Source organism: Setaria italica, chromosome IX (genome assembly GCF_000263155.2).
Source record: "Setaria italica strain Yugu1 chromosome IX, Setaria_italica_v2.0, whole genome shotgun sequence".
Lineage (NCBI taxonomy): Eukaryota > Viridiplantae > Streptophyta > Magnoliopsida > Poales > Poaceae > Setaria > Setaria italica.
Genome location: NC_028458.1, coordinates 42190222 through 42209495, shown reverse-complemented (window position 1 = coordinate 42209495; position 19274 = coordinate 42190222). Strand labels below are relative to the sequence as shown.

The 19274-nt window shown below is 45.5% G+C and overlaps 1 protein-coding gene across 1 annotated transcript; it reads right to left on the bottom strand.

Annotated features, from left to right (window-relative positions):
• Positions 1-4592: 4592 nt before the first annotated feature.
• On the bottom strand, positions 4593-6159 carry LOC101761629 (zinc finger protein ZAT4). The gene has a single exon (XM_004986836.3). It carries the CDS (start codon positions 5885-5887, stop codon positions 4670-4672), a length of 1218 nt encoding a protein of 405 aa, XP_004986893.1. The 5' UTR covers positions 5888-6159; the 3' UTR covers positions 4593-4669.
• Between the last annotated feature and the right edge of the window lie 13115 nt (positions 6160-19274).

The following is a 19274-nucleotide window of genomic DNA, read 5'->3' as shown; positions in this document are numbered from 1 at the left end:
ACCTTCAGGAGTCTCTCTCTCTCTCTCGTGACCATTAACAAGCTTGAGCTACACATAGACAGTACAAGTGTCAAGGAGTGAAGAAGAGCTGATTTCTGAACGCACATTTGCTGCAGATCTGGATCTCTGCAAAAATAGACTGGCCATGCTGCTGCTCTGGCTCAACAGCCTCAATTGCTTCAGCTGGAGGTTGAGAGCATGCGTTCTTTTGGTGAGCACAGCTGCACAGGTCTGTTGCAACCAGAAATAGGAAGTTCTCTGCACACCTCTCAAATCTCATAAATAGTTTCTTTCTCACTCCTTTTTTTTCGTTTTCTTTTTCTAGAGACACCTACCATTCTATGAAAGCTGCTCATTTCTTCCAGAGTTGGTTTAAGGAGTGTCTGCTCAATCCAAGGAAGTCATGTGATGCTATCATGTTAACTTTGGAAGCTTTGAACATAAACTGCAATATTGGCAATGGAATAGTGTGCCTTTTCAATACAATGCAGGAATATTATTAGACACTCCTAGTGTTTTCTAAAGCTGATTTGCACAAGTTTACCATATTCTGGAGCCAGAAGCCGGCTTCACTGGACCAGTCATTTTTTTTGCATCTTTTTCATAAAAAATAAAATAAGGTTCTAAGAACATGTAATATCAAGATTGTGAAGCAACAAAAATCATCACAAACTTAGTACTTAGATGGGATAGAATAATAGGACTAATCTGTTCATTGCACCCATCATCTGGGATCAATCTCTTGGAAAGATCTTGCTGCTGGTCGGTTCACTGCAGTTACAAACCAATTATTTCACCTCCATGGTTTTTGCTGCTGCTCCTGACTAAACTTCTCCATCAGTCTGTTTAGAAAATGTTCTTTCGTGATGCTCTCTCCTTTTCTTTGTGACATCTCAAGTAGTTAAGAGCCAAAGCAAGAGAAATTAAGAAATAAATCAAAGAAAAATCGAAGTGGTTAAGTGTTAAACACCCTTGTAATGATGCACTTGGGAGGCAAATAAAAACAAATTTTATATAAGAACTCAATTTTTGGTCAATATAAAAGTGATAGATCCCTTCAAATGGAGCAACTTTCATAATTAGCAGTTTTCTTGATTTTGAGTGGAAAGTGTTCAAAAACTGAGTTGAAGCTCGGCTGAAAATCAAATCATTTTCAAAACCAGTTTTGGCTGGCGTTCCACCAAACTTCTCCCAAGTTTATCTCCAAATCCATCGAGTTTTCATATGTTAGATTTTACAAAAAATGTATCCTATACTTTGAACTCCAACTTTTATATTTGGAGATTCAAACGTGTAATTCAAAATTTTTGAGAAAATTTGCAGTGAAGACAGGCCCCTTCGCACGCCACACACGCACGCGACGCGCTCGCCGTTGCCAGGCAGCGTGCGATTCCTGCCGCCGTGCTGCACCAAGCCAATGGCCGGCGGTGAGGTGACCGCACATGCGCGCGCCGTAGCTCGCCCACTTCCCGCGCGCGCGATCTCCCTCCCCTGCACGGCAAATCCGCAGCGGCCAACCGCCGTCCACGCCACGCCGCGAGCACCGGCGCATGCCACGGTCACCAGGCCACTCCCCGCGCGCCCGACCACTGCCCCATCGCGCCAGTGAGCTGCGAGCTCCGCCTCGACGTCTCGCCCCTCCCTCCTTCCCCTTGCCGCCTATAAAAAGGCCCCGTGCCCATACCTCGCCGGCCGCACGCACCCTCGCTGCTTCGCCATTGCCGCCGCACGACGAGCACCCCCTCCCAGGCATCCCCGTCGCTACCCAAGCGCATGAGCACCTTCCCCTACCACCACTCCACCTCCCCAGCCCCACAAACCTCCACCACCACCGGAGCCGAAGTCGAAGCGGCCGCGCAGCCACTGCTCCGCCGCGAGCCATCACTGACCCTCCTCCAACCCCGAGTCCTACACCAAACCGGTTGCTGGTGAGTCTCTCATCGCCCTTGTGACCCTAGCCCACGACCTAGCAGCCCAACATCGCCGGAATCGAGCTCCCTGAGCTGCCGGCCGGCCAAGGACCCAATTGCAATCTAGATTTTAGTTTCAAGGTCCTTAGTGCAAAATGCAAGGGTATAGTTGTAAACCTTGAAAAGTTCTGAGGGTCGTTCTGTAAAAGAGAAAATTCAAGTTTGAATAAAATGCATAGATATGGTTGAAACTTTGGAAATCCGTATAAAATCATAGAAAAATGATAAATGCTAAATAAATTTTGTTAGTTTCCTAATGCTCATATCTGACTAGTAAAAATACTTGTTCTTATGAAAATTTGTTGCTTATCAAAATGCATGTTGTTTAATCTCCTTATTGTGGAATAAATAGTTTTCGTACTCATAAAATCCTGATAAATTCACAATAGTAAATGTTTATAAACTTATCTAGGTTAACGTGGCCAAAAGAAAAGAAATGTTTATAAACTTGTCTAGGTGAATGTGGCTAAAAGAAAATACACCCCATGTTTCTGTAATGGTTAACAAAATAAAACCTACGTCATAAAAAAATTATAAAAGAAATCTTATGCATACGCATCTCGTGTAGACGCTAACCTCGCTGACACAACGTACGAGCTCGTCTCGGAACACGAAGAAGGACAATAGGAGGGTGAGCTGAACATGATCAAGGCAAACTAAAGCCTGAACCAAAGTTCGGAAGAGCCCAAGACTGATTTAGGGAAGGAAGGCAAGCTCCGAAGCATAACCTTGGTTTCCAAATTTATGGAATATTCTTGTTGCTTATGTGTATGCATTAAGTCCGTAGGAGTTGTATTGAAACTTTAGTTGCATGATCCTAGTACCCATATTTTGAATACTAGCATGATAGCTCACTTAGTTGCTATGCTAAATAGGGACACGGTAAAAGTCGAGTAATTTCTTGTCACTTGTGAGATATAGGAGTTGCCTGTTTACTTATATTGGAATCATAAGGTCGACAGGTGGAGCTTTGTGCGATGTTCCTGAATTTGTTGATGTCCCGTCTATATAGAGGAAATTGCTAAGGTCGAAACATGTCGGTGTTCGTGGTCAAGTTTTTGAACGTACTAAACGCTGAGAATATGTTAATCGGTAAGCCTAATACCTGATTGAACCGGGGTGTGGACTTTTTCCCGGCTCTCTCTGAAAACGTTCCCCTTGGTGCATCATATGGGTACAAGTGCGGCCACGGTACGACATCATTCGGGGGACCGCTGGGACGTTGTATCCAAGGGAAGTGGACCCTGGACACGCACTGGGGATTGATGGGAACTATTGATAATGCATGGACCCATTACGGTATGCGCATGTCGTGTGTTTAGGTCCACCTTGCAAGGTTAAGAAATTCAATTCGAATCGTCTGTTTCTCGCAGTTATTGAGACTGCTTGACCACTATGCTGCATTGAGTAAGAAGATGAACAATGATAATACTAAATATTGAGGCTTGATTAAATTGACTGTTTTACCATGCTTGCTTAGAATAGATACTTTTCTAGAATGGTTAATCTACTAGATTGGATGCTAAAACTTGAAGTAAGAACCCACTTTAGAAGCTTTTGGCAAAAACAACCCCTCAGTAAAAAAGGGTTGCATATCTAGGAGTGAGTGGATTAGATACCACCTGTCGGTAAGCCTTGCGGAGTATTAGTATACTCAATCTTGCTTGTGGCTTTGTTTTCAAGTAATGAAATTGATGAAATGGTTGCTAGTTTGACTTGGCCGTACCAGCTCCCTCCGGGATGGACGGTTGAGTGGGACACATTCTCGGTGGGCGAGGACCGTGGTGAGTGATGTCATGGACGGTTTCACCATGATGTCATGTATCGTCGTTAGAGTATCTTTTCTTTCTGCTGCACTTGAACTCTGAACCATTTTATGAATTGAACTCGGTTTGTAATAAATAAATATGGACCTCTGTGATGTTTTTATCTGGATTGTTATAATATCTGGGCTCGTCTTCGTACGAGTATTTGCATGCTTGTTTCGATCTCAAATACGTGGTTGTATCAGGTGAAATCCAGCAAACTGCCATCTTTAAAGTGTCTGATCGCATTTAAGACGATATTTAGCACATTTAAGCCGCATTAATTTGGGTTCTGCCACGTTCTTATTCCCCCATTGTTTCTGTTAGGGTGGGTCACAATTCATTCTTTGTGTCAGGTGTGTGTCACATAAAGAGAGAGGGAGAAATGATGAGATGGAAAGGGAGGGGTCGATTGATCTGTTTGTTGCTTCAATCTTTGCCTAATTTAGCCAACCACTAGTATCAAGAGAATGCAGTCCTTGTGTCAGCTGGCTGCTACTGCTCGCTCTGAATTCTAGTTCTAGCCAGTAAAAAGGATAGCACAACTCATGAACACTTGAAATCAGATACAGAGACAACAAAGCAAAGCAGAGTCATCTGAAAAATGAAAAAAAAATATTGACTGAACTCAAAGTGAGCGAGATAATGATGAAAGCCTTTCATTCTATCAGTTCCATTTCTCCAATTGCAGATGATGAAATGCTTATTATTGGTTATTATTCTCTTCATATGCAGAAGAACAAAAGAACCTAGTAAAACAATAGCTTGAAATAGCTTGCTGAATCCAATGAAACTATCAAGTTGCATTGTTTATTCCCCCAGGCTCACTTCTAACTCCAATCTCCGAAGAATGAATTGAATAGTCTGTACGTACCCAATGCAACCAGCCATGCTTCAATCCTCAGCTCCTGGAGCTGGCAGGTTGAGATCAAGAAACCCATCAGCGATCATAGGCTGCTCCGGTTCATCAATGCCAGCGTCTCCGTCAGCAGGTGCGTGCTGGTATAGCTCGCCGGCGATTGAGTGCGACCGTTTGTGCCCGCCGAGCGCCTGCCCTGACCCAAATACCTTGAAGCAGATTGGGCACTCAAACTTGATCGCCTTCGGTGGCTTTGCTTTCAAGGCCACCACCGCAGTGTTGTTCGTGATGTCTGCTGTGTACTCGGTGTCCAGCGACGCCGTGCTGAAGGATGCGTTGGTCTCCACACTTAGCTCGGGCTTATCGGGCGCGGCCTTGGCGATGCAGCAGTTGCTGTTGATGCGCTTGTGACTGGCGCGGTGGCCGCCGAGCGCCTGGTAGGACTGGAACGCCCTGCCGCACCCGGGGCACTCGTACCGGCCCCGCTTCTCGTCGCCGGCGAGGCTGCGATTAGGCTTCCTCTTGTTGATCTTGGTGCTGATCTCGATGTCGGTGTACTGGAAGAGAGCAGAGGCGTCGTCGGAGTCGGCGTCGTGGTGGTAGTCCCGCCTCCTCCTCCTGTCCTTCTCCGGCGAGTATCCGCCCCCCGTATCCGTGGAGTCCCGGCGGTCTAGGATGTCGCGCGACAGCATGATGAGGCAGAGCGCGACGTCCTCCGGCTCCTTGTCGAACGCAGGTGGCGGCGCGGGGGCCGGCACGCGCATAGAACGCCGCCTCCGCCTCGGCGCCGGCATCAGGCCGGCAGCCGGCTCAGCCGGGATCAGCATGGCGTCCTCCTGCTCCCGCTCCGCTTCTTCCACCTCCACGAACCCAACTCCGGGCGCATGGCAGCGCTCGTTGTCCACCTCCGGAGCACGTGGCCAGAGCAGCTCGCCGCGGTCGCCATGGCCGCACTCGTCCTGGCGACCGCCGCTCTCGTCGCCGCCATCGAGTCCCGAGAGCCGCCGCGTCTTCTTGGGGTTCTCCCTCAGCCCGTAGCCTCCGGCGCCCGGAGCCATCACACAATCCGAGCCCCGCCGTTGCTGCTGCTCCTCGCCATTGTTATAAGCGTCGTCCTCCACGGCCGTCTCCACCTCGGCCAGGGAATGCGAGCGCATGTGGCCGCCGAGCGATCGGCCGCAGGGGAAGCCCTTCCGGCACACCTTGCAGCTGTGCCGAGTGGCGCTGCTACTAAGCACAACCACATCGCCCATGGTATGGTTGAGGATGGATCGATGGATCAACAAGATGTGAGGAACTAATTAAGCACGTCGATCGCGTCGGATCAAGATCGATTAGCCAAGAAAGGTATAAGTAGGCCACAGTGGAAGAAGTGGGTGTAAGGAGAAGAAGTCAAGCGAAGAAGAAGAAGAAGATCAAGCTGGAGAGAGATCCATGCATTGCCCGCGAATGATCGAGCTTGCGGGAGGAAGCTGCTAGGTGAGGAGCAGCTAAAGTAGCAGTAGATGGGAGGAGGGGAAGGAAGCAGCAGAGGGTGGAGGAGGAGGTCATGCTTCGTATGCGCGGTTGGTTGGGCAGGAGAAATCTCTGCCCAGCATGCAACCAAGCAAGCAAAATTAGCAAACTGACAGGAGAGAGAAAACGAATCACAAGCCCACGTAAACTAGCTGGCAATGCAAGCTACGGATGGGAATCGAAGGGCGTGCCGTGTCTGGCAGGGCCGCGAGCTTGGTTTCTTTGCCGAGCCTCCAAAACCAGCACGGAGATAAGGGAGATGCTAACCGTCGGTCAGGTTTGTCAAAACTTTGGGCTCATCAGAATATTTGGATGGATTAATGCGAGATCGACGTTGAGATGAAGTAGGAGGAAGCAAAACCAATCAGTTATATGAATGACATATGTCACAATTTAATTACATATAAAATGGGTAGATTTTTTTAGAAAAATAAAATATCTCCAACCTCTGTAACCGCACACAGTCGACTCATCACATCATACTCAGCACATAAAGCTGACCACAAAGTAGAAAGGAAAACGAATTTATACAATGAAAGAAAAATAGTAAGAAAAATATGTTATTGCTTTTTCTACCCATACTCGATAAAAATCTCCAAAGGGACAACATTCATGGCTTTTCTTGCCGAATGACTGGTCTCATTTGTGTCGTCACGTTGTAATTGTACAGAGGCTTACATGACAGATGTAAATCATTTTTTTTCTTAAAAACAACTTGTTATGAGAGTACGTCATGTTGCCTAAAAAAGTAGGGACTCTTACAAAGACGAATCTTCTTTTCTTGTTTCATATGCCTGCTAGCCAATTATCAAGCATATAAATTATATATCTAGGTGATGCTAACTCAGAAGCCACTTGAACCAATGTCCAAATAGATTTAGCATGCTGATAATCAAAAGATAAATATTTAATTGTTTCATTACAAATCACAAAAACAACATTTTCGGATGAAATGGAAAGATGATTAATTAGTTTAATCTCAAACGTGAAATGCATTTTCCTTTGAAATGGTTAGTCTATCATCAAATCCCTTTAAACAACCATATTGTATAGAATAAAAGTAACACATTGTATACAATTTATGTATATTATTTCTTTTTGAAATTCTAAAATTTAAATGTACGCCAGGGCATAGCGTGCGTTGCTATGGGAAAAATAAATATCAAATTTCATCACATCATACATTTTATCATTAGCATGTTAAGTGGTAAACTTAGTGTAGAGAAAATCATATGTGACCCCATATATTTTAATTAAAATACCTCTAAAGTGTAACACCTGTTTTTGTCATCTTGACCACGGTAAATCCTATACATGTAGAAATGTACAAATATATAGTGTGCTTTTACATATATAAATGAAGTAATATATAGTGTGTTTATCACCTATTGGGAACAATGGTCTGTTGTATCATTATGTAAGTTATTGTATGAAACTGCCAAGGGAAACCATATTGAGTAGTAACCAATTTTAGAAACACCTCTAGGTTGATTGAAAGGTCCTTTGTCCGTATAGGCAGCAGAAGGATCATCCGTTCATCTCGACATGCAAGAACACTATTGAATCGATTAGACACTCTGCTGGACATGCAAAACATTCTACTGAAAATTGATTAGTCACTCTGAAAAAAAAGATAACTTATCTCGATAAATACATGTGATATTTAAATATATATAAGCTCATGCAAACCAATTTTATTTTCCCAATAGTGTAAATCAGAACGGCACACGCAGACACGCGATACTACATGCCTACCTCGTTCATACTTCATGCCTCGCAGGCTCACAACATACACATCACATCGCCAAACCGAAACATCAAACATCCACGCCCCACCGGCCGCGTCCGCCACCACGACCCACCTCTGACACGTCTGCGGGCGTGCGCTTCTGCGCCCGCGACACCCCTATTGTGCCACTTCGACGCCATGCTCGCCCGCGAGCATGCCAAGCCCATCGCACACATCGACTCCTCCCGTGGCGACCGCCGCGTGCGCCTCGCCGCCGTGCTCTCCTCAAGCTCTCCAAGTACGAGAAGGCCACCTGCGAGCTCACTGCGGGCATGGACGCCGTTGCCTTCCCCATCGACGAGCTTGGGCGCGCCGGCATCCGCGTTGCACTCACCCGCACCCTTGCCGCTTCCCTTCGGGAGCCCATGCAGCAAGTGCTCGAGGAAGGGTCGTCTGTGGGGTGCCTGATGCTGGTCTCTGGCAAAGACGAGCTCGGCTATAACGGATTTGCAGATTGTGCGACCGCCTGTGTCGCACGCGCGTGGTTCTGGCCGCGCCACTCGACGACAGCAATCACGCGTATGTTGAGGGCGTAGTGCAGTGGTGGGGTCTGCGCCCTTGGGTCATCTTGCCTGGCGTGATTACAACCTAATGCTAGGACCCTAGGTTCCGCTTCCCTTCACTCCTCCGTACTCCGGCAGAGAGGTCGTCCATGGCACTACACTGGACATGCTGGCGATTACTCATAAGCTGATTCCTCCGGCGACCATACCTGATTGGGAGCTGGAACATGTGGCGTCGAGTTGGATGATTTGGATCCGGCTGCGGCTTCCTCTCCACCCACACGATCGAGGAACCTCCTAGTCCTCCTCGCCCAAGCGAGGAATGGAAACCAAGCAAGCTCTCTCGCGTAGGGTCACCATCGAGGCTGGCTGTCGTCGTCGGTGGGGTCGGCGATGTTGCAAGCATGAGATGTGCAAGGTCGCAAGGAAGGATGGCGACGTCACAATTGTTTCTAAAATACAAGTGTTCAGGTGGACTAATCAGTCATGCATGCTGTCGGTGTTTCGTACCACCGACAAGTGATTTTACACCGCGCTCTCCTCGCTCCCGATAGATTGCACTCAAGAACAAGGATTTATATTGGTTCGGGAGGAATCCCTACGTCCAGTTTTAGCAGGAGTCGGTTTCTTAGCTCAAGTGCGCAAGAGGCTTACAACAGGGTGCTCATAAGCTAGCGTGCGAGTGTGGTGTGTTGTGTATGCGTGAGTCTTGGGAGAGAGCACCCGGCTCCCCTTATATAGGTTGGGGGCTGGGCAACAATGAGAAAGAGGGGACCCCCTAGCCCTGGTGGTCAGGGCTCCAGTAGAAGGTGGTTGGCGCTCCTTCGTTGTTGGTGGATGTCGGCCCCTTGCGGTCCTGCTTCGCATCCTGCCCTAGTTCCTGTTAGCATTTCGGGCACCGTCATCCCGCGCCGCGCGATGGAGTGGGCACTGTGCAGCGTTGGGGTCCTGTGCATCGTAGAAGGGACTATGCTTTTCGTGGCGGTCATTCCATCCACCAACTCCCATTACAGGAGATAGGACGACATGCATCCCCATGCGGTACGGGGGCTCATGGGCGGCCGCCTAGGCCTCGATGGCCCCCTGTTGGATTGAGCAATACATCCTGATGCCATGCTAGCCTTGGCCCCCCTAATGGAGGGTCCTGCTTTTTAGGTGCAAGCTGGTGTCGAGGCGGGTGTGGCCTTACCGCTCAGTTCATGATGGGACGTGGCAGTGGGCAAGCGCCACAGTGCTCCACCCCTAGCATGGCGTATGGGCCATGATGGCCCCCTTGCTGGGGCCATGTGGGTGGCGGTTCTTAGGGTGAGGCAGCACTGGACGACTCATCAGTCCGATGCCAACTCGCCTCGCCTCGTCCCTGGCGCAGAATCGTACGCGGGCAGGTGGGGCGTGGCCGTCCCATCGGCGTGGCTCCCACGTGCTCCTGTTGTCACGGTCCGCCAAGGTGCCTCGTGATGCTAGATGATACTTCCCACTAGGCCCGACCGATGGGAGGTCGGCGAGACGCCATGTGCCCCCGTCTGCCCCAGAGGTCAGGGCGCGGGCCGTCTTGGTGTGTGGCGGGTCATTTGGGCCATGTGGCCAACCATAAGCGAGGTGTCAGGTATGTTGATGACAGTTAGCACGCCAAATTGTGAACCGCAAGCGCATGGATCAGAGCCATCTAGACACAAAAACAAAAATAAAGATTTCCTTTTATAGAGAAAAAGTTAGATGTTAGAGGTTAACAAAAAATTAATACAAAGTTAAACATAGAAAAACTGACTTGTTCCTCGGCAACAGGGCCAGAAAAGTTTGTTGATGGCAATTAGCACGCCAAATTGTGAACCGCAAGCGCACAGATCAGTTGTAGTTTTTCTCTTAGAGATCCCCCAAGGTTTATCAATCCATAGAACAAGAGATTTGCATACTTAACTAAGCACTAATCGATGTAACCGAAAACTCTTTATATAGGATATAATTATGCTAACAAAAGAACTAAGCAATCTAGATTAAGATGGATAGAGAGTAAAGGTTGTAAACAAGATAGATTAAACACTTGTCCTAGGGATCTAGGATCACTTGTAGATGCAATCACCAAGCATGAACGAATTAGATCTAAGTGTTATCGTGAGTGGTTGTAAACCATGCCCAACACTTTCTCACCCGCAATACTGTCACTATACTATTGGAACATAAGAAACACGTCAAGATGATTATTCTAGGTAAACAAATAAGCAACCCAAAGTAGTGTTGGTCAGCCTTTATATGAAAGAACATCATCAAAATATGATTGATAACAAAACAGATCTTAACCAAAGGTTCGACGATTACAAATCAAGATCTCCATACAACCCCGAGGACAAACAGAGGTATTACCCTATAATCTTACACATGTTGATGAATTTTGGGGTAAAGGACGCCCTGTAGATCAACTGGATCAAAAATGACGACGAACGGCCTGGGCTCTTCCTGGCCCTTCTGGTCCTCTCCTTCCTCGTGCTGGCTTCCCTCGACGACCCATGTCCAAATATCCATTAAGCTCCTTGATTATGTCGTATTTCTTACCAAAATATAATATGCTCCAAAATACAGCACATATGCAATAATGGGGTTATTTTAGGTGCCAAGTGACAGGTTAGTATAAGAATAAGCATGAAAACACTAATTAAATAGCACTAAAAGAGTGTCAATAATGAGCGTCAACAATCCTCCCATGCTTAGCTCTTACTCGTCCTCGAGCAAGTCAGGCGACTATAAAATTCTCTAGCAGGGTTGAACAAAGATCTTGAATTAAACCTGAGTAAGCGAGTCAAGTACCTAGCCTTCAAACAAAAGATCAAAGGAGTAGCAAAGATAACCAAAGTATGGGTGTTCAAATATTTACCTAAGCAAAGATTCCCCCACAGCTATCATTCAGAACCAAGTAATTTCAAGAATCAACTACACTTACTTTTCGACTTTTTTCGGAGGGTTTTTCTTTCGTCATAAAACAATCTCACTGTAACAAAATTGAAACATGAATTCTTTTCTAGGTGCTCAAATGTCACTAAATAAAAGGTAGCTATCCTATTTTCTTTCAAGCTCTCATCTCTCAAAGGTCACTCAATTATATGGTGGAGCTTGGATATGGCTAGCTAGAATCAACACTTGTATTATCGAATTAAGAAAACTCTCTAACGGTTGCCTACCTTCCGAGCCAATGATCATAAGAATATCCACATAATATGAGGTTTTTAAGAATGAGAAGATATAGAATGGTGGACATGTGCAAAGGCAAATAAAATAGTGACTCTGAGGCGCAAGCGATGTTCTCGTCATTAGATTACACATGGTTGGAATGAAAATCCGTTCCGTAAACAAGATCATCTTCCTTTGCACTTTTCTTGATCTTCATGACAATAAAACTCCTCCTTAATTTCTTTCTTCCTTTTCACTTATTATTTCTTTTTCCTTTTCTCAATACTTCTTCTCTTTCTTTCCCTTCTTTCTTTCTTTTATTTTATATCTTTTTCTCTGAACCTGCTCTGAACACCACACCATAAAATTAGTTTTAGATCCTTCCAGAGGCTTTCAACGATTTTTCTGCACGCGAAACAAGGCAAAGAAGCCCCAGGCCGATCAGCCTGGCCTCTCCTTTCTTCCCCTCTAGCTCTCCTTTGTGGTGAAGCTTCCTTATCTTGTTTCTTTCCTTATTTTTCATCAAACTCGATCAGAAATGGAACAGATCTACGTATATTGGGTTGTGTTCAAGGGATAGGTAATAAAATTAGGAAATTTATGGTTCGGGTTTAGGAATTCAGTAGAAAATATGATTGTTCCAGTGAAGAACTCTTATTACTAAAATTGACGAGGCTAGCAATCAAACATGGTAAAAAGGATATGATCAATGTTGAGAATTAAAGCAAACCAAGTGAGAGTGATCCTAACTCAATTCAAAGCATCAATTCTGCTTATGGTGGTACGAATAAATCTTTTTAAGCATTGGGTAGGATAAATAATAACTCTCAACTTGGTTAAAAGATTTTGATCAATCTTGTTTTTGCACAGGTTTTAGATAAGCAATAAAATTTTAAATAACCTCCAATTCAAGCCTTACTCATAAAGCATAATCAAAACCGAAGCACTTGATCATCATAAAGCATGGGTATTGCATAAGCAAACCGATTACTAAACTCCACAATAAAGATTTAGAATTCAAGACAATGCTCATGATCCAATGTTGCAAAGACAAAGTAAAAGACAAGCAAACCAAGGTAGACACTAAAAACACTCGCACGATCCTTGAATTTTTTTCATGCTTCTTCTCACAAAGACACTAAAGTAGCGATCTGGGCCTAAGTCTTCCCAGAAGCTTAAGAAGACTACTATTTAATCTACTTTTGATTGAAATAAAAACACTAATTTAGACTCTCACATGACTCAACTCAACCAAACTAGATCCAAAAACTTTTTATGAGCGGTGATCTCCCCCCACGCTTAAAATCTACGACGTCCTCGTCGTAACTACATGAAGTACAAACGAAAAGACGCTCGTAAACGCACTAGTGACACTGCCCGCACCGCTTGCATATGGGACGGTTGCTGTTTCCTTTGCCATGAGCTATGTTCTTCCTTATGTTGCTGCACATCCCGAAGAGCTTGCTCACTTGCCTCTGCAAGAACTTGAAGTCGTCCTCCTAACGGCGATCATTATATTCTACCTTTTGATCTAGAGCTTGCAAGGCTTGCATGATGTCATCGACGGCGTCGAAGAGGTAGTGGATGTTCTTTATACAAGCGGTGCAACACGTACGATCATGCTCCTCCGGTTATGGTCCGTCATCTTCTAGATCTTTTTATTTGCCCTTGTCTTGACGGCGGCCATCTTGCTCCTTTCTTTCCTTCTTGTCTTCAGCCAAATCCCAGTACATGGTGTCATCTTCTTCTTCATCACGGCCTGCGGCACCCCACAATCCGGGGCTCCTGTCGTCCTCCAAATCACTATCACCTCCATAGTCACCCGGCGAGTACTCGGATGTCTTCTCCACATACCTCTTGCGCTTGATTCCGAGGAGCCTTATTGAACGCCTTGTGGGAGCAATGACGGCCTCCTTCTTCTTCTTCTTGGTTGCTTCATCATCATTCGAGAGGACGATGAACTTGCGATCCATGAGCTTTCCAGATGGTGTCTTGCCTCCAACACTGATGCGAGCATTACAAGCGGTCCTTGGCAGAGTTTTGGGACCCCACTCGCACCTCTTGGCTTCCATGTGAAGGGTGAAGGTGGCGGCCAAAGGAGGGGGTGGTGCCGATCAGCTTGGGGAGGTCAGGCCGATCGGCCTGGCCTCCTCCTTCGCCGGCTGTTGCCCCCTCTCATCTCCCGAGCTCCTGGACGTCGATATTGCACTTTTTTTTCTAATTTGGTGGATCTGAATTGCTTGTGTAGATGCGAAACTCAAGCTCCAATTGGCCTCATTATATACTCTTGAAATCTTGGTCAGGGATCCACACATTTGCAAAAACTTCCTCACCTCTTCCCGCAAAAATTCACTTCCATATTCTATCATTACCAAAGATGGGAAAGGGGGAACCGAATCAGAGGTGAAAACCTCCCAGGCCGATCAGCCTGGGGGCTACTGGGCCGATTGGCCCGGGGGTTTTCAGCCCCTCTGCCTCCCAATTTTTCGTAGCAGCACGTACGTCTAAAAATATATCTATCTTTTCAAGTCCCACAGAAAATTTGAAAGAAAATAACAGAATTTAAGATAGAGTATGTACAAGATACCTGTTTTAGTGTCGTCAGGCTTAACGTGGCCATTCTTCCTCCATGGTATAGACATTAACATAATTGATAGGCATGACATCTGGTTCCAAGAATACCTTTAGCCGTTGTCCATTCATAATATATTGATCTCCTTTGACGTCCATGATTGTTATTGCTCTGGTAGGTGACACAAAATGAACCACGTATGGTCCATCCCACTTGCTCATTAATTTTCCTTTTACGAAGAGGTTGAACTTGGAGTTGAACAATAGCACCTTATCCCCTTCTTTGAATTCCTTCTTGTGAAACCTTTTATCGAACCATCACTTGATTCTTTCCTTGTAAATGCTTGCACTGTGATAAGTTATAAGCCTCATCTCTTCCAATTCACTTATTTGAATGCTTCTTTTTACTCTCACAGCATCAACATCAAGATTCATCTCTTTTATGACCCAATAATCTTTATGTTCAAGTTCAACAGGAAGATGACATATTTTTTCCATAGACAAATTGATACGGGATCATACCTATAGGTATTTTATGTGTTGTCCTATACGCCCATAGTGCTCCGTCTAGTTTCTTCAACCAATCTTTCCCTCCTTGACTATGGTATTTTTCAATATATCTTTGAGCTACTTATTTGAGGTTTCTTCTTGGCCATTTGTTTGAGCATCATAAGCTATAGACACTCTATGTTCAATCCCCAATTTCTTCAAACCTTTGCCAAAATCTTTTCCTATGAAATGCAATCCTCCGTCGCTTATCAATATTCTAGGCACTCCATACCTAGGAAATATCATCGTCTTGATCATGTGAATTGATTCCTCTATCAATGCCTTTCGAAATGGAATAGCTTCCACCCATTTAGACACATAATCAACCATAACCAGGATATGCTCATACCCATGTGAATTTAAGAATGGTCCCTTGAAGTCTATGCCCCAAACATCAAATAGATCTACTTGCAAATTATAGTTTAAGGGTATAAAGTTTCTAGATTTCCTATTCTTTGGCATTCTAGGTAAGTAGCAACGAACGTCTTTGTGTATTCATGCATCTCCAGCCAATAAAATCTGCTTGCCCATACTTTTGCTTGAGTTTTGAAGTGTCCATAATGTCCTCCGTATTCCGATGAATGGCATTTTCTAAGCGCCGCATCTCTTTCTTCTCTAGGAATGCATCTTCTCAATACTCCGTCTGCTCCATATCTATATAGAAAATGTGCATACCAATAGTATTTCTTACTTTCAGCAACAACTTTTCTTCTTTCATTCCTATCCAAATGATGCAAAGATGCTCTTTTTATTGCTCTAATAATGTCATGCGTCCAATCATCCTTGTTAAGTATTCTGTATGAATGTCCATCCCTCATTCGATCTTCAATAGGCTCCTTTCCATCATCTTGTTGGTACATCCTTTACAAGTGGTCAGCTACCACATTTTCTGACCCCTTTTTATCTCTGATTTTCACATCAAACACTTGTAGTAACAATATCCAACGAATCAGACGTGGTTTAGCATCTTTCTTGGATAAAAGATATTTAATTGCAGCATGGTCGGTGTACACAATTACTTTAGAATTCACAATATATGATCTGAATTTTTTAAAAGCAAATACTACAACAAACAATTCTTTTTATGTAGTTGCATTATTTATTTGAGCCTCATTTAAAGTCTTGCTAGCATAGTAAATTGCGTGTACCTTTCCTTCTTTTCTTGGCCCAAGGACTGCTCCAACAGCATAATCACTCGCATCGCACATTATCTCAAAAGGTAAATTCCAATCTGGAGGTTGAATAATGGGCCCGCTGATAAGTGATTGCTTTAAAGTTCTAAAATCATGGAGATAATCTTCATTAAATTCAAAGATCACATCCTTCTACAGAAGTGTTAATGGTTTTGTTATCTTCGAGAAATCCTTAATAAATCTTTTGTAGAATCCGGCGTGTCCGAGAAAGCTTATTAGTGACTTGATGTCTATTGGAGGAGGTAGCTTTTCCACAGTTTCAATCTTTGCTTTATCAACTTCTATCCCCCTCTCTGTGATGACATGCCGCAACACTATTCCTTGTTTCACCATAAAGTGGCACTTCTCCCAGTTCAGGACTAGATCAACTTCCCCACATCATTTTCGAATTTTATCAAGATTCTCCAAGCAATTATCGAAGTTAGTGTCGTGTACTGAGAAGTCATCCATAAATACCTCCATAATGTTTTCAATAAAATCCGAGAATATAGCCATCATGCAGCGTTGAAATGATGCGGGCACATTGCATAGACCAAAATGCATTCTTCTATAAGCGAAAGTTCCATAGGGACAGGTGAACGTGGTCTTATGTTGATCATCCGGATGTATAGGAATTCGAAAGAACCTGGAATATCCATCAAGATAGCAAAAGTGAGAATATTTTACTAACCTTTCAAGCATTTCATCAATGAAAGGCAAAGGGAAGTGATCCTTCCTAGTTGCCTTGTGTCGTATATAAATATATGGGCCCACCAGAAGGTTTGGACAGTCCTAAATACAGGGCTGGACACCGAGACGTATCTGACATGGAGGCTATGGTGGATGACGGCGTAGTCTATGTGGCAGGGCAGGAACTAGTCGAGGAATAGGAAAACAACTCGTAGCAATTAGAGTAGGACTCATCTAGTCAAATCCGACTAGTATTCTTGTAAATCAATTGATGTGTAACCCTGCCCCCGGCAATATAAGGTGAGACAGGGACCCCCTCCAAATCAATTCAATCCAACCAACACATAGGACGTAGGGTATTACGCAATCTAGTGACCCGAACCTATCTAAATCGTGTGTTTATGTTCATCTTCGAGTTCCTACTCTCGGTGAGCCCCACAAACCAAACACTACCTCGGGCACCCCCCTCGGTAGGTTGCTGGGTCTAAACACCGACAGCTGCCGTGCTAGGTAGGGGCTCTCACTGAGAATCCACTAGCGAACTTGATGGCCCAAGTCATCATCAAGGCAACTGTCACGTTCGAAGCGAGCGCAACGTTCATCTTCGGCTCCTGGGTTTGTGTCGCAGACGGCGCTGGAAACTTCCATTGCCACATTGCGTCGGCCTCAGAGAAGGAGCAACAAGCCATCAAGGTCCAGTGTTTAACTTTGGAGGATCTCGTCGAAAAATTCAACGAATTTTCAATTTTTGACTTAGTCAGAGGTTGGGTGGACGAATCCTAGTACAACTTGACTTCTCCCCCTAGTCGGACTGACTTTCACGAGCTAGCTCATAAGCCATCATGCGAGTCAGACTACTACTCAAGTCGATTCCCGTACAAACTCCGCAACACGACCACTGTTTACCAGGCAGTCCCATCTTGATCACAATCCGAAACAGATACGATCGAGGAACTCGACTACTACTCGAACCCAGACGAGGAGACCCTTTATCAGGTTCGCAACAGGGCCTGGTAATCACATTGACTCCACAAGGCAGATTCGTCTACTGGCCTAACATGAAGCCACCTTCTCTTTCCAAGGGCGACGATTCACGCCTTATCGCCTACCTTGATACCCTCCTATACCAAGAAGGAGCTCCTCTATTGCCTATCTACGAAGAAGGTGGCTCCATGGAGGTCATCACTTCAAGCTTGGGAAGCTACTCTCCGGAATGAGAACTCTTCACTCTCATCACTGCTCAAGAGGGTGAAGAAGAAGAGCAACCGGATAGGAATCCACGGCATGAACGTCACCCAGATGATGTCTCGCAGGATGAGCTCATCACCAATGTTTTCGGAGAGGAGACTGAAGCCCAAATAACTCGATGGTGAGCAAGAAATGCTGCAAGAGCAGAGCACTGCCGCCGTCTTGCAGCAAACTTGCCAATCATGAATCGGGATCACACGTTTGAAGTAGTTCAATTGCATCAACATCGTACTCCCCTTGCTACCATCGCGTCCGTTGATCTTATTACCCGCGCAATGCCACAGGACAAGTACACTAGACAATTGGATAAACTAGTAGAGCGCGCATGAACAACTCGAGCAAAACCTGATACATTCAGTTCAACGCACCCCATCCTAGTGTAGTCAACATGGCAGTAGCCATAGGCGTACTCCATCCAGACCAAGTCAAATTGGAGGTGCCAGACCAAGCCAAGCTGGAGCAGAGGGTAGTCTGGCGGGACCCTCGGGAGGCCGTGGCCACCGTGGGGCTAACATAGAGCTTGAACGCCTAGTAGAACATCTTTGCAACATGATCAACGCCGGCCGCGGTGCCCGTACCATCATTGACGAACAGCGTCACGAGCATGAGCAAGAAGTCGAACACTCAGGGGATGATTCTGACGGGTTTCCAGCCTTTTCCAGACATGTGAGGAGGACAATTCTACCTGAAAAATTCAAACCCCTAGGCATCACCAAGTACGATGGCAAGCAGGACCCAGTCCAATAGCTCCGGTGCTACTCGTTGTTAGTGCAAGCAGCTGGAGGAAACGACGACACCAAGGTCATATACTTCCCCATATGCATGGAGGCGGCGCCACTCACATGGCTCAAAATCATTGGATAAGAACTCCATCAACACATGGAAGGTCCTCAAGGTGGCGTTCACCAACTACGAAGAGGCAATGCAGTATCTTGGCAATAGGATTGACTTGTCTCAAGTTAAACAGCAAGAAGGTGAGACCCTGCGGAGTTACTTATGTCACTTCTTCGACAAGAAAGCCACAGTTGTGAACGTCACGGAGCGCGACGTTATAGATTGCTTCCAGAACGGCCTCTACGAGCGCCGAATGTTCCAGTACTTCAGCAGAAAATGCCCCGGTGATGTCAAGTCTCTCAATATCATGGTACAGGCATGGGCAGATGAAGAAGATAGGGAGATCGAGAGGTTCAAGTCTAATCGCAACAAGGGTCGGAACAACAGTAATTAGAACAGTGGCCAATGCAATGACAAGAACCGTAACGATTGCCCTAACAATGACAACTGAAATAACTACTCGGGAGGTCATAACCGCAAGCAAAAGCTAGACAATACTGTTGCGGCAATGTCACAATCATCCATGAAAGGCGGCGGTAGGAATCAAGAGAGACCCTTGTTCAACAAGCTCCTGAAGAAGCAGTGCCCATGGCATCCATACCACAAG

What these genes read in the sequence shown, in the direction of transcription:
- LOC101761629 (XM_004986836.3), bottom strand. Translation starts at nt 5,887, where the DNA reads ATGGGCGATGTGGTTGTGCTTAGTAGCAGCGCCACTCGGCACAGCTGC.